The 14,774-nt window shown below is 43.5% G+C and overlaps 1 protein-coding gene across 1 annotated transcript in view; it reads left to right on the forward strand.

Moving 5' to 3' along the window:
* Positions 1–14,545, forward strand: part of ENOX1 (ecto-NOX disulfide-thiol exchanger 1) — a 424,170-nt gene extending 409,625 nt beyond the window's left edge. The window contains exons 16-17 of the mRNA XM_049647316.1: positions 1,800–1,902; positions 13,820–14,545. Coding sequence (XP_049503273.1) covers positions 1,800–1,902; positions 13,820–14,274 — 558 coding nt within the window. The 3' untranslated portion in view covers positions 14,275–14,545. The remainder of the gene's footprint in view (positions 1–1,799; positions 1,903–13,819) is intronic.
* Positions 14,546–14,774: the final 229 nt, after the last annotated feature.

Consider the following 14,774-nt stretch of genomic DNA (forward strand, 5'->3'; position numbering starts at 1 on the left):
TCTGCTAAACGCTCCCCAGTAATTTCATTTGGCCTCTGGGTACCATCCAGGCTGTGAACAGATCACCCTCTCCTATAGATACTGTTTCCGCTAATCCCTGAGGTTCATTATTTGTATTGTTCTTAAATGCTGCAGTCATCATCCTCGGTAACGTCTTTCCGTCTCTTTCCTCCGAAACCTCTTCTAGCCCTTAAAACGCAGCCATGTTGTTTCCTCGCAGAGGGTATCCCTACATCTTTCCTGGAACTCCTCTTCTGATCTCATCTACGTCAGCCTTTAGGTTTAGTCTGTTTGAACATTCTGGACTATGTTTCTACCGGCGCTGATTCCCAAGATCCCTTTTGGGAAGTATAAGGACATCTTTCATCTCTAGTGGTGCAGCTGGCTTCAGCCTTGCCTGGGACCATACTGACCCCTGTCCTTATGGGCACCCTCCCGCTGTCAGCCTCAGTCCTCAGGTACCCTCTAGCCAACCAGCATTTTCCTTCTGATCAATCCACCACCCCGCTGTGATTCCCTCGATTCTTTACCTTACTCATCTTCTGCAGGTAAGTGGGACCTTTAGAGGAGCCTCCAAAGTGTTCACCAAATTGCAATTTCTTAGAGCCTTTTTTTTCCCTGCCAATTGCTATAATTACGCCCGATTCCCAAAGCAATAGCTCGTAGGGTAAATTCAGCTCCCAGATCTTTTGTGATTAATATACACTGAGGTTTGTTATTTTTTTCTTCTTTTTCTTTTATTTGAATGCCTTCAGACAGGGTTTATGCTCTTTACAGGTTCAACATGCTCCCAACTATTTCCCTATTCTTTTATCTGGCTAATTTTGTCAAGTTGTATTGACTAGATCAGCGTCTATCCCTGTAACCAGTTCCTGTCCCGGTACCACCTGCCAAACCTTTTGCCCAGACCTTCTAAGTCCTCCTTTGTCCCTCCCTACTAACCTCTGTCCTTCTGGCAGATTTCTCATCATCTAATAGAGACAGTATCCTTAACTCTCTGCCCAATATGCCCATCCTTCTTTGGGACCTATCTTTCAGTGAGAAATGTCCCTCCAAGCCTCGGCTACCCTAATGATTCTATCCCATATATGTAGGTCTCTGATCGTTGCATTTGATTTTCTATTAAATCATTCCCCATTTTGAATCCTAATATCAGGTCCGGGAGAATAGGAGTTAAATGTTTTTCTCTGTTTCTCAACAGAAAAGACCACAGAAAGAACTAAAAATAGTTCAACTTCAATGTTCCACATGTTACTGGTTTGTGGTATAATTCTTCATTTTTAGTTTCCGAAGAAAAGAATTTATCTACCTTTTGCAGTTGTGTATAAGGACATCTACTTATTCAACTTAAACACTTCTAATAACAATCCTATCTCACCTTCCCAATAGGCCCTATTTCTCTACACACACATACAAGTTACTAGCATAGTATTATAAATCAGTTCGTACATGCTTTGGGGGAAGTTTTTTTATATTTGAAATAAAAGCATGTTTGGCTACAATAAAATAGTTTTTGTTAACAGAGATTAATCAAAACATGGACAGAAACCTGAGATAACTTATGCCAAATTTGCTACTTTTGCATAGTTACTTGGTCTGCTGGGAGCAGCGGCGAGGAGCCTAAGTTTTAGTACTACTTTTTTATTGTTGAGCACATAGATCAATTACTTATAAGAGTTGATGTTCAGTTATAAATGGAAGTGATGACCTTTTTTTTATAGAGTTGAAAAGACCAGGTGGCTCACTGAAATGCACAAAATCTACATGAACACCTCTGTGGTTTTTGTTTAACTTCATAGGAAATCAACGTGTTGACAGTCGCATTGGTCAACCAAGACCGAGAGAACAATATGGAAAAAAGAAGCCAAGGCTTAAAATCAGAGAAAGAAGCTTTGCTAATCGGTAAGGACGTTATGTTTTCCTCATCTGCTGTCTTAAATAATATTAAAGGAATTCACCTCCAAGTTGTTAACAATGCAGACAGCTCTGCCCTCTGGCCAGAGGTAAGATTAACTTTGTCAAGATTATATTATACTTACATTTCAAATTAGGGATGCATAAACCAAGGTGGGGAGGTTTGCTCTTCTGTAACCACGTGTGTTCGTCAGCTGTACAACATAAAACCGAGTACAAGACGACAGATTATTTTGCATCCCACGTTTTACAAATCTGAATTCCAAAATATGGACGCATCACTTCCAACAGGAGGCCAGGCTGTGTCCAAAAGTTCCAAATCAAGCCAGACCCCCAGGCTCTAGAGGCTGCATCCTGAGGTCAGCCCTGTAATGCTGATGAGATGGGGGCCTTGAGACTACATCTAAGTTGGCTTTTTTTTTTTGGTCTGGACCAGAGACAAAGCTCTGAATGTTTTCTTTTTGAGAGTCCACATGAGCAGATCCAAAAATAGTATTTACTCTCCCAAGGAAGAGTTCTTGATGAGATATGTTGGTGACGGGCCTGGGACCCTACTTTAGAAGCTGGTCTGTTTAAGGCCTGTCTCCAGAGTCCCCATTCTACAGAAGGAGAAGCTGTCCCCCTCACTCTGTAATGCACAGCACTAATTCAAACTGCGCCTTGGCACTGACCCTGGTGTGGGGTTCCAAGTTGAAACTGGCTCTTCCTTGGCATAGTTAAGGGTGAGGAATGAGACTGTTGTACATGTGAGACAAATTGTTCTCCTATAGTTCATATTCTGGCAAAAGGAACACCTGGTTGCATTTTCTAGATAATGCACGCACTCACCTCAAAATGACAGGTACGCCAGGGCCTGTAGAAGCTGGCACAGGAGGAGGAATTAAATTCAAGATAGTCCAAACTTCATCCATCATATATGGATTTTTCAACTACAGGGTTATTGAATATGACATCAACTTCGAGATACTCTAAGGAAAACCAATTATTTTTTTTCTCTCTGATGATATACAGCTGCAATAACATGCCATGCACAAGTTTCGTAAGACATGCTGATGTGTTATCAGTGCCAGGAACCCAAAATGAACCCATATGTAGTTGGCGACTGGATTTTTCTTCTATTGGAAAATGTGTCAAACTCTGACAACTGTTTCTCTTCCGCTCCGTGTGACAAAGTTGTGATCTCCCCCCACGAATTCAGGGCATGAACAGAGCACATGGTGATCAGCAGTAAATGTTCCCTCTTTTAAGTCAGAATAATCCAGAGCACTTGAAATTTTAAAAAATGGGAATAAGTCTGTTTTTTTTTTTTTTTAATTTTCTGCCTCTCACTAAAGATTGCTTCTCCTCATGTGTTTTACTTGCAGAACAGAGTTCATTTGCAATGTCTCTTAAATAGTTACTACACACACAAACACACACACATTTTTTTTCAATCAGCTACCTCAAAATTTAAAAAGGATATGCTTTGCACACCATAGGTTAATAGGAGTAGATGAGAGGTTACATTGAGAACATCTTAACTCTGCTGATGTCTTCAGTATTAGGGAAAAAAAGTTGTTTTGGGGCACCTGGGTGGCTCAGAGTGCCCGACCCTTGGTTTCAGTTCAGGTCACCATGATCTCCTGGTTCATAGGTTCGAGCCCCAAGTCAGGCTCCGTGCTGATGGTGTGGAGCCTGCTTGGGATTCTCTCGCCCTCCCTCTCTCTCTCTGCTCCTCCCTCAAAACAAATAATTAAAACAATTTCCAAAAATTGTTTTAATTGGTAAATTCGAGTGTATTAGAAAAAATTTAGTAAGTCAGAATCTTCAGTTACCAGTAGGCAGAACCCACTGTAAATTTTCTAGGATTTTTCTGCTCACTTCTGGTCTTTTGAATTGGTTTACGTGTATTAACAACTGACACTCATTTTGAATCAATATATGAGAGTGTTTAGTTAGAAAGAAGGCCAAAGCCAAGTTTTTGATTAAAATAAAGTTAGGAGGTGGGTTTTTCCGCCCTTCATTTCTCCATTACCTCTCCTCCTCGACATTTTATTTTACTTAATGAAAGTTTTAATACAGCTGTGATTTCCTGCCCAAACCTTCCCCCCAAATACTTACTTTTGTAGTCAGAGAGAGAGTAATTGTCCAGAAGAATGCCAAGGTAGAAACGAGTCTCCAAGACTGGCAGAATGGATCCTGCTGAAGGACATAGCTGCCTCTTGCCATTAATCGTGCCTCTCTGCTAAGTGAGTTTGGCCATTCACACTTTGTAGAAACTCAAATGCTGGGGTCACAAATACCGCTCTTGCAACTTCTGGAATCTAGAGAAGGGCTGTGACAGGGACGGAATAGGGGTCCAAAACTGCTTTGGACAAAGCTAGATAGAGGAAAGAGTTTCTGGTGCTGGAGCTACTCTTTTCTGAGGAATACTTATAGGTAGAATGATTCCCAGAGTCCTCCAGACTTCTGATATATCTGGAAAGGTTAGGAATACTCTTTGCAGTATCGTTGGAATCTTCCCTTGGAATAATTAAACCCATATAGAGGGTACAGTGGGCCTGTTCTGATCTAGCCTAGAAGGCCCAGGAGCACAGCAAAAAATCTCCCTTGATTTGGAAATACTTATTAGCAAAAGCCTCATCACATCTGGGTACCTGTAGTATATGCTATATGCAAATATATTCAAATAACACCCTCTTGGGACACACAGATATTATATAAAAATGCACGGTGGCACAAATCTTGATTTCCTGGAAGGGAAAGGGGGGGAGTGAGAAATACACTTGTCAGATAGATTCCATATACAGAGAACATAAAACTGAGGCTAGAACTTCCTAAACAACAAGCAATCCCAACTGTCTGTGATTACTTGTGACGCTCATCTATCTGGGCAAAAGTACGCATCCCTTCCACGCATTCTCATGGCCTGTTCATAATTGGAGTCTTTAAGACATGGAAGGTACGGATACGTAACAGAAGGTCAGTGGGATTTCACTGATGATATTACTTGGCGCCGTGCCTGTCCCTTGAGAGTTCCATCATTCTGCTCAACTTTCTGCTTGACAAGTAATGGGGATCGAGAGCTGTGTTCCAACTCTGCTAAAACAGATGGGCCCTTGGAAAGCACCTTATTCTTGTGACGTCTGGATTATTTATCTTATAATCAATGCTCGTAAAGACAGGTTAACATATCATTGGACCTAAAAGAATTACATTTGTGTGTGTGGGGGGGGGTAAAGCAGGGTACTAGTTTACAGCTCACGGCTCTATGGTAACAGAACATTAAACATTAGGTCGGCCTGACGTAGTCTAGTATCTATGCCAGAACTGCTAGTTCACTTCACATATGGCCTACACACTGGGTTTGGCATGCACTCATTAACCACCGTTAATGAAGAATGGGTCAAGAAAATTTTTATAGATAGGCAAAGAGCCCTTGAGGAGATGCTAACAGTGTACCTCTGGGTCTGTATCACTCGATCTTCTCTTTCTTTTTAAGTAATTCGAACACAGTAGATGTGCAGTCCTGGGAGCCCTGATTGACACCCTCCCAATGCTAGTCATCACTGTAAGTCCCATCCAGGTATGGTCAGAACCTTCTCAACAGCTCTGTTCATAAAGTATCTGTTCTGCACAACTCCCCCCCGACTCCTGAGAACCGTCCCCAAATTCTTAGTGGTAAGGCACACGTCTTTCCAGATCATCCTGACTCTGCTACAAATCAGGACGTACATAGTACAGATGGCCAGGATGCTGCTTTCCATCACCCCCCCACCCCCAACGCCCCATTTCTATCGCTGTCACCATTTCACACATCTGCGCACAGCCTGTCTATATCAGAATTGGAATGCTCCCCTAAATACATGAGTATTAGGAAGCAGATGAATGGACTGGAGAGAAATACACGTAAAGAAGGTTAAATGGTGATGTTTTGGTGTTTTCAGCGACTGGAATTGAGGCTATATTTAGGCCACACCTGAGAAAAGTAATCTGGGAAGTGCGTGCTTCTCTGAAAGCTACTGACCATAAAGAATGAGTCATTGACCTAAATCTTGTTGCCGAGACACAAATGTCCATATCAATAAATCAACAAACATTTGTCAAGAGCCTACTATAAAAATTACCAGCCTTCCTTGTGGAAAAGAATCATCTCGGCAGCCTGTTTAAAAGGCACAGTCTCTGGCCCCACACACAGGGACTCTGTTCATTAGAAAACTAACATCCGAGGTGATACTGAAACAGGCACTTGGGGGACCACGTTTGGAGAACTACCAGCCTGCCATCTGCCCAAACCTGTGTTCGCTGATGGTGGTGATAAGATGATCTCTTCCCTCAGCTCATAGACTAGTGAGAAAGCAAGCAGTGAATGGCAATGAAATATGCTTTGTACTAAAATCAGAAGCACAGAGAAAGGGCTACTTATGCCTTCTCGGAAGAAAGGACAGTCGAACGAGTCCTAAAGGGATGCATAGACTCTCTGTGGTCAAATGAGGGAGTTGTCAAGGCCATTTCAGACACAAGGAACAACTGATACAGTCTCAGGAGTTTAGTTAAAGTAAGACCAACAGACAGACATTTCTTTTGTTTTCTTTACATTAAATAAACTAACCGTACAAGATCAGGTACGGTACTCACCAGAAAAGTGGAACAAACTGCTCTTTGGAAAATTAAAGCTTTTCAGCCTTCCGAGGCACGGAGAAGCTTCGGACCAAATCACAGTGTGGGATCACTCTCCTACCACTTGCTCACAGTGGAATCTCCCCGATTCCCACAATGCTTTATCACGCTGCAGCTGCTCAGGATAACCACAGGCTCGGGGCTTAGTGGGAAACCCAGATTTCACAGGGCATCCTCCCTGCTGCCTCTCCAGCCCGGTGTCCCTGAAGCCTTATGGGCTGCAAAATGAAGCAAGAATATTTCCGGCTGGCTTACGGTCAGGCCTCTGCCGGTTTCCGGCATGATATAAGTGTCTCTGGAGAGATAGCTGTTCCTCGGCAGAGCTTACATTCCTAGAAATCCCTGGGATGCCCCCTCCCCCAGTAAGCTGATAGGTCTCAGGGTTTTCTGAAGTTTCCCAGGAGACTGTCAGCTAGTGTGCATGTAGGGAAAGCTAATCTCAGCCAGAACTTTCTAAGCTGACACAGAGTTTGGAGTGAAACTCCAAGCAGCCTGAGGAAGGGGAGAATGTTCTGGTAGGATGCCATTTCTCATTCACCTCAAGGAGAATGCACTGGGAAGGAGCATCCTGAGTATTTGTGGACGGAGGCATGATTCACTGGGCAAATCATCCACTGTGGGTCTAATTCTTCATGTCGTATCAAGTTAGGAGGTCTGATTAGATGGTCTTTCTCAACTCAATAGTCTGTAATCTATGAGGACGATTACGAAAGGGGCACTGCCCTTTAGGCAGTGATCGTATTTGTAAGCAGATGCTGATAACATCCGCATATTAACTTGAACTCTCCTACCTCATACCTTTAGAACAAAAAAAGAAGGGAGACTTGTCTTCACTCCAACAGCCCGTGTCCCTGCTCCCTATCTAAGCATGACTTTTCCAAAGTCCCATCTATACTAACAGCCCCCATTTCCTTTCCTCCCCTCCCCTCCGGCCCACTCGGGTATAACTTGCACCCTCACCCTGAAGTGGTTTTGTCAGCGTGACGAGAGAACTTCATGCTGCCAATTTCTCAACTCCCTCCACTTGTCGTCTGCACTTTAGACAGCTGACTAGCCACATCTTGTGAGTAGAAGTTCCTTCTCTTAGCTATCGTGACGCCATTTTTTCTTACTGATCACTCCCTCCCAGATTCCTTTGGTGAGTTTTCCTCAGCTTAACCTCTAAATCTGGGGCTTCTTCAGAGTTCAGTCAAGAAGTGCTTGGGTTTCAAATCCCTGTTTGTTGCCACTGATTCACGCATGTATACCATCTCCAGAAAGCATTTGGGATCTCCACGTAGATGCTAGTGGACATCTCAAATCTAGTGAGGCCAAAACAGAACTCTGGACTCCGCCCTTTCCTCTGCCCTCGTATGCTCCTCCCCTAGTACTCCCGTCTGAGAAAATGGTACCACCCGGCTCAAGCCAAATCGAGGACTCCTCCTCCCAAGACTATGCCACTCACATGTCGCCCTTCAGCTCTCCTTCACTGCTCTTTGGCCCAAATCACTACTTACCACTTCGGGTCTTGTGCAGACACTTCTAAATGGCCTCTCAATTCCCTTTTCATCTATTCACCAGACAGAAGCTTGAAGGAAGTTTTAAAAATGCAATTCAGATCATATCATGCCCCTACTTGGAACTCTTCTGTTGGTTTCCTGCTATATTTAGAATTTAAGCCAAAACACATCACACTCATTCAAGGCCTTCCATGATCTGGCTCCCCACCTCCCTCTAAATGCCTGCTGTACCACTCTCAGGCCAAGTTGTTCCTGCCAGCTGCCAGCTCATTTCCACCTCAGGTCTTTTGCACATTCTGGAAAAATCTTTCCCCAGGCTGTCTGTGGCTGGCTCCTTCTCATCTGACCCAGGAGACTTTACCTTCACTCGACTTCCCGGGATAGAGTAACACTCCACCAAGCTTGAACCTGTTGTGTTTTCTTCACTATGTTTACCACTATCTGAAAATATTCCCTTTATTTTTAATCTTTGTGTTTATCCTGTGTTACTTACCTAGAATGTAAATTCCCCAAGAGCAGGAAGCTTGTCTGTCTTGTGCAGTGCAGTGTCCCTGGCACCTAATTGCTGGTAAGGAAATGTTTAAGAATGAATGAACGAAGCAGTAAAAATCTAGCACTATTTGGCTAATTTAAATGCTGCTTCCTTAGTCTTAGTGAGGTCTAAAAATGGGAAAAAACGCAATGATCTTGATGGAGAAAGCTCAAAATGCTTTCATGTGCCTGTTTAAATGGCCTTCCTCATGAGGGGCTTGCCACCGGTTGTACAGAGCTGGTTTGTATGTCCTTCTAGAGTCATTTTTAAGGCCCTGGGACGTGCAGAAAGTTTGAGTTCTGACAGCCTCCTCCACTCCTTTTTTATTTTCTTAAATTAGCTACTTACAGTTGTATTTTCCTGGTTGGGAAACCCATCTTTAAATATGGAGACTTCTGCTTCTCCATGGAAACAGCCAAGACCAACAGTTGCGTCTATCCCTTTGGAGATCCACCAGTTCAGCAATGGCTAAGTTCTCCACCCTCTGTTGTTAGTGTTTCTTTTTACCAAGCCTTTAGATGCCTCCCAGAGGACCATAAAACAGTCTCCATCTTCTGGGTTGGTAGCATTTTTCATTAGATCATGAGTTGTATCTATCTGTTTTTCCATTCTCAGGAAATATTCCAGTTCTTTTAAAGGAACGACAAAGAGGCTTTAGTTGATTATTCAGGAAGCCCCACCTCACCCCGCCCAATGAATCCAATCCAAAACCAGGGCCTAGAAACTACATTTTCTCAGCATGACTAATGCGCCTGTGATGATACTGTGATGGGCAGCGGTAAGGGTGGGAGTAAGGAACAGGAGGATATGACTAATGTTTCCCATTTCTGCTGTATCTCTAGCAATACTGAATAGCTTAGTTGCCATCCATGCGAAAAGCTTGGGAAGCTTTTATTTAACTACCTACTTTGGCCCCAAATGAATCTAGTGGCAACCGTTCTACTTTTATAAAGAAAAGCTAATGGCTTATTAATATCAGCTACTACAGTGATCATTTTGAATATCCTCCTAAGGAAAGCTATTCATGAGTGGGTCAAGATTTCTGCACTGATTTTAGAAAGATATATAGAAACCATATAAGCATTTTCCCCTTAATTTTATGAGCAAAAGAATTTTTTTAACTTTTTTTATGTTTATTTTTGTGTGAGAGAGAGAGAGAGAGAGCATGCGCAAGCAGGAGAGGAGCAGAGAGAGATACACAGAATCTGAAGCAGGCTCCCAGCTCTGAGCTATCAGCACAGAGCCCAACACGGGGCTCAAACCCACTAACCGTAAGATCATGACCTGAGCCAAAGTCGGATGCTTAACCCACTGAGCTACCCAGGCACCCCAAGCAAAAGAATTTAAATAAAAAGTTTCCACGGTATGGAGATTCCTCAAAAATTAAAATAGAACTAGCCTACGACCCAGCAATTGCACTACTATTTATCAAAGGGATACAGGTGTGATGTTTCACAGGGGCACATGCACCCCCATGTTTATAGCAGCACTATCAACAATAGCTGAAGGATGGAAAGAGCCCAAATGTCCATCAATAGATGAGTGGATAAAGAAGATGTGGTATATATGTACAATGGAGTATTACTCGGCAATCAAAAAGAATGAAATCTTGCCATTTGCAGCTACGTGGATGGAACTGGAGGGTATGATGCTAAGCGAAATTAACCAGTCAGAGAAAGACAAATATCATGACTTCACTCATATAAGGACTTTAAGATACAAAACAGATGAACATAAGGGAAGGGAAGCAAAAAATAATATAAACACAGGGAGAGGGACAAAACATAAGAGACTTAAATATGGAAAACGAACACTGGGTTACTGGAGGGTTGTGGGAGGGAGGATGGGCTAAATGGGTAAGGGGCATTAAGGAATCTACTCCTGAAATCATTGTTGCACTACATGCTAACTAACTTGGATGTAAATTAAAAAATAATAAATTAAAAAAATAAAAAATTAAAGTTATAAAATAAAAAGTTTCCATGACCAAAACATTCAGGTTGCTCTGTCCTTCTGAATCCATAATAGGGAAGGAATCAGGAGTGAATAATGTCTCAAAGTTACATGATCTTTGAAAGACTGCCCCATCACCAGTTAGTACTGTAGCCATTTTTAACGTTCTTATTTATCCCCATTTACCTATAACAGAACGGTAGAAATTTTAAACAAGTATACTGGCTAGTCTTAGTTCTAGAGGATAAATTCATTCAATATACACTTATTGTACATGTATACTCTATTGCCAATACTGAGCCAGAATACACAAAGACTTTCTGAGGGCAGAGTTCCCTGGGGAACCCAAGACTGGGCCCGGCAGACAGACCATTACCAGTGAGGGAGTGTGCACACAGAGAGATACCCAGCTCACAGAGGCAACAAAAGCAGCCACCCCAGGTCCTCCCATTACTGGTATCCCTAAATTTCCTCTTTTAACACCTTGTCTCCTCGCCTAAAGTCATCAACTTCTCCCCCATCGCCCACACACATCCTCTTCTGACTCGTTCCGTTTATACTGCTGAAGACATTTAACTTCGCACCACCTTCCATAGATGTTTACAGGAGAGCCTGTGGGTTATCTAGGAGATGGTGCTAAGTCTCTGTCTGGTAGAGAGATTAATATGAAAAATGTCTTTCTCTATTTGCTGGGGGCTTTGGGGTGGTTTACTCGTAAGACTGCTCAAGCCTCCCCACCGTCTAAGATGCTCCCTTACCCTGGTGGAAAACCATACATCCTCGTCACCCCAAAGGCTGACCGGTCAGTCTGCTGCCTAAGCCGACATCCAACCAAGGAAGCGAATGCTGCCCCCATCTTGCAGCACCCCTCTTGGCTCTGTGAGCCACTCTCTCGGAGCTTCCCCCTCCCCTGCCTGGGAGAACCTGTGTGCCAGGAGAAGAAAGGAACACCCTCGCCTCCTCACAAAGCCAGAGGTGACTGTTCCTTCTTCCCCCTTGTCTCCTAATGGGGGATTGAGGGGTCTGCCTACCATTTATTGGAGGCTCCCTGTGAAAACTAGTGGACGTAGTGCCACCTGTCCTCAGCTTGGGACAGCAAGGAGAACCCCATTCACCATCCTGAAACAGGAGTTTCCCCTTAAGAATTCTGCCCCCTCGGGGCCCCTGGGTGGCTCAGTCGGTTAAGCATCCAACTTTGTCTCAGGTCACGATCTCACAGTTCGTGAGTTCAAGCCCCGCATCGGGCTCTGTGCTGACAGCTCAGAGCCTGGAGCCTGCTTCAGATTCTGTGTCTCCCTCTCTCTCTGCCCTTCCCCTGCTTGTGCTTTCTCTCTCTCTCTCTCAAAAATAAATAAACATTTAAAAAAAAAAGAATTCTGCCCCCTCTCTCCCACTTAACAAATGCAAATAAAAGTGTTATTTTAAAAAAAAACTTATTTTTTAAGTCCTTCATGAGCTTCTATACTCGAACTCATTAGTAACAGAATTACTTACAGTGTCACTTCACCAGATTTGAGAATTTCAAAGACACAGGGAAGTAGTTGCCAGATCTATAAATTTAAAATGGAAATTAACAAACTGGAAGGAGGGGAATAAAACAACTCCACTTAAGTGTATTAAAATGGCTATTTGCCACTTAAAGATATTAAAACTATCAATATTACCTTTTACCACTTGCATTATTTCATAAAAGAACATTTTAGCAAAAAAAGGAGGAATATAATTTCAGAATAAAATGGTAGTGCTTGGGGTGCCTGGGAGGCTAGGTGGGTTAAAGTTTCCAACTTCTGATTCCGGCTCAGGTCATGATCTCGTGGTTCATGAGATCGAGCCCCATATCAGGCTCTGTGCTGACAGTGCAGAGCCTGCTTGGGAGTCTCCCTCCCCCTCTCTCTGTGCCCCCTGCTCACGCTTATTCTCTCAAAACAAACATTTTTTTTTAAATGGTAGTTCTTTATATCGCAAGAAAAACAGGTCTCTGAAAACTGAGGTTTTAGCATTATGGGGAAATACGATTCATTATTTCTCTCTTCCTCATTTCACTGTAAACCAGTACAAACCTCATATAAGCAGTGTTCTGAAGACAGGTCTTTGAGAGCAGTGGTCTAGACACTTCGGTTCTCTGTCCTCGGACTAAAGCTAAACTGGGAGTTTTTCTTTAAATGCTGGCACTCATCCCAGAGCATCCCAAGCATCACACAGGAGGTCAGGAGGCCATGAGACCCTATCCCAGATCAATCCAGGGTCAGCCTGCGATTCCCAGGGTGACCTGGTGCAAGAACTATGTGCTCGTCTAGGGCTCACTCCACCTGCATGTCAAACAAATGCAGCTCTTTTTTTGACCTTCAGGTCTCAGGCATCAGAATTTCCCAATAAACAATGTGAGGGCTTAAAAGAGAACTCAAACAATGTCAGTCTGAACACCGTTTCATAACAAACAGCAGCATACAGTCTATGAAGTCGACGTCCTCATTTTCACTATTTTGATTTTGGATCTAGGAGCAGGGAGGATAGAGAGGTAATGCTTTCACTTCAGCCCCGACACCAACCCCCGGCTTTTCATTTGTCAGTACAATGTTGACAGTTGATTTTCACAATGGAAAAGACTTCTGATTTATACTCAGACTCCAGCCAAACCATCCATTCCTGGACCTTTTAAAATGATCTTGTAAATTACAGCAGGGAGGAGAGAGTAAGCCGGTTCCCTTTAAACACCAGCAACAACGAGGGGGAAATAAAGGCTTCGGAAAGGATTTGTGCTTCCTTCAGTGGCAGTTAGGGGAAATATGGATTAAATACTTCATAACTGGCAGCTGTAATTATCAGGGAAATCGGAGGCCGTGTGATCTCTGACACCAGCTGTATGAGCGATTTTCATACTGCAAAGCCCACTGAGGGAAAGAAAAGAGAGAATTTTATCCTCCCAATAACTACAATTTTATATTGGTAAATCAAGCATAAAATTGGTAGCTGAAATGCTTCCAGGAGTCTTTGTTTAGAAATACCTTCATTCATCTGTATATTATCTCGGAGTCTAGGTTTTCTAACTACTGTTATTCCAGCAGATAGAGTGTTCTGTTTGCCATGTTACGATGACTGTCTTCAGAACGGGCTGCTATTAAATGCTTGTTGAGTGCTGCTGAACATGGTGAGACTGTGACTCAGGCTGACAAAACCATCGCTGGGGTTAGTAAAGGACATTATCTGACTCCGACTCTGACTTGCCTTGCAGTAATGCCCAATGTTTGTCTTTTTAACCCAGGCATCATATCAACGTTTCTTCATGTCCATCCTTTTGGAGCCAATATAGAGTATCTTTGGTCATACATGCAGCAGCTTGATTCCAAGGTAAATTCTTTTTCTCAAGCGGACTTATGTTGTTGGGATTTTGCATGTCAACTCCTGGCTGCAGGTGGGCCCTGTGTGAACTGCATCAAGGATCCAATAGCACTTGGAGACTTATCAGGACTTCTCCGCAAGGACCTCAGTTTTGGGCCGATCCTTGTCCTTTTTTCACTTGCATTTGTCTTAGAGAAAGAAAAGCAGTTATCTACAATGACAGTGACTTTCAGCAGGTGCCAAATGGGGACATGGCATATGAGGGGCTTAAAATTACAGGTTCCCCAAGCCGGGAGAAATCAGGTCAGGGTGGCTAACGTGGAATTATCTTTAGGCCAGATTCTCACAGGGTTCCGTGGTAAGGACTCCACACAATAGGGGGAAAATCGCCTCAAACAACAAAGATCTGATACGACTCTCGAGAAAACTGGATTAGCGGTGGGTTTTCAGCATTCTTCTCTAAATGGAAAAGATGATTGCAGAATTATTCTCAGCTCCACCCCACGAGGGCCACACCCAGCGTCCGGACTCACTCTTCATTTCTCTGAGGCTTGGTTTTCCTCCTCTCCCCGTTGGCTGTGCCCCTGACCCATTGCGATATCTGTGTTCTACAAGGTAGAGGACAAAAAGAGCTCAGTGCACGTATCAATTGATGTAGCAAATTCCAGGCAACAATGAGAGGGGCCCCAGTTGAAATAGTGTCATTAACCAGCACTGCCTGGGGAAGCCCTGGAAGGGGATGGACACAGAAGCAGAGAGTTGAAGCCCGCCACTGAGCGGCTTGTGAAATGTCCTGCTGGGAGGGAAAATGGAAATACACTCTTCCACAGAGTGCAGCAAAGTGCATGGAATGTGTAGGACCAGGCCCACGGCCCGCA

This window comes from Panthera uncia (genome assembly GCF_023721935.1).
Source record: "Panthera uncia isolate 11264 chromosome A1 unlocalized genomic scaffold, Puncia_PCG_1.0 HiC_scaffold_16, whole genome shotgun sequence".
Lineage (NCBI taxonomy): Eukaryota > Metazoa > Chordata > Mammalia > Carnivora > Felidae > Panthera > Panthera uncia.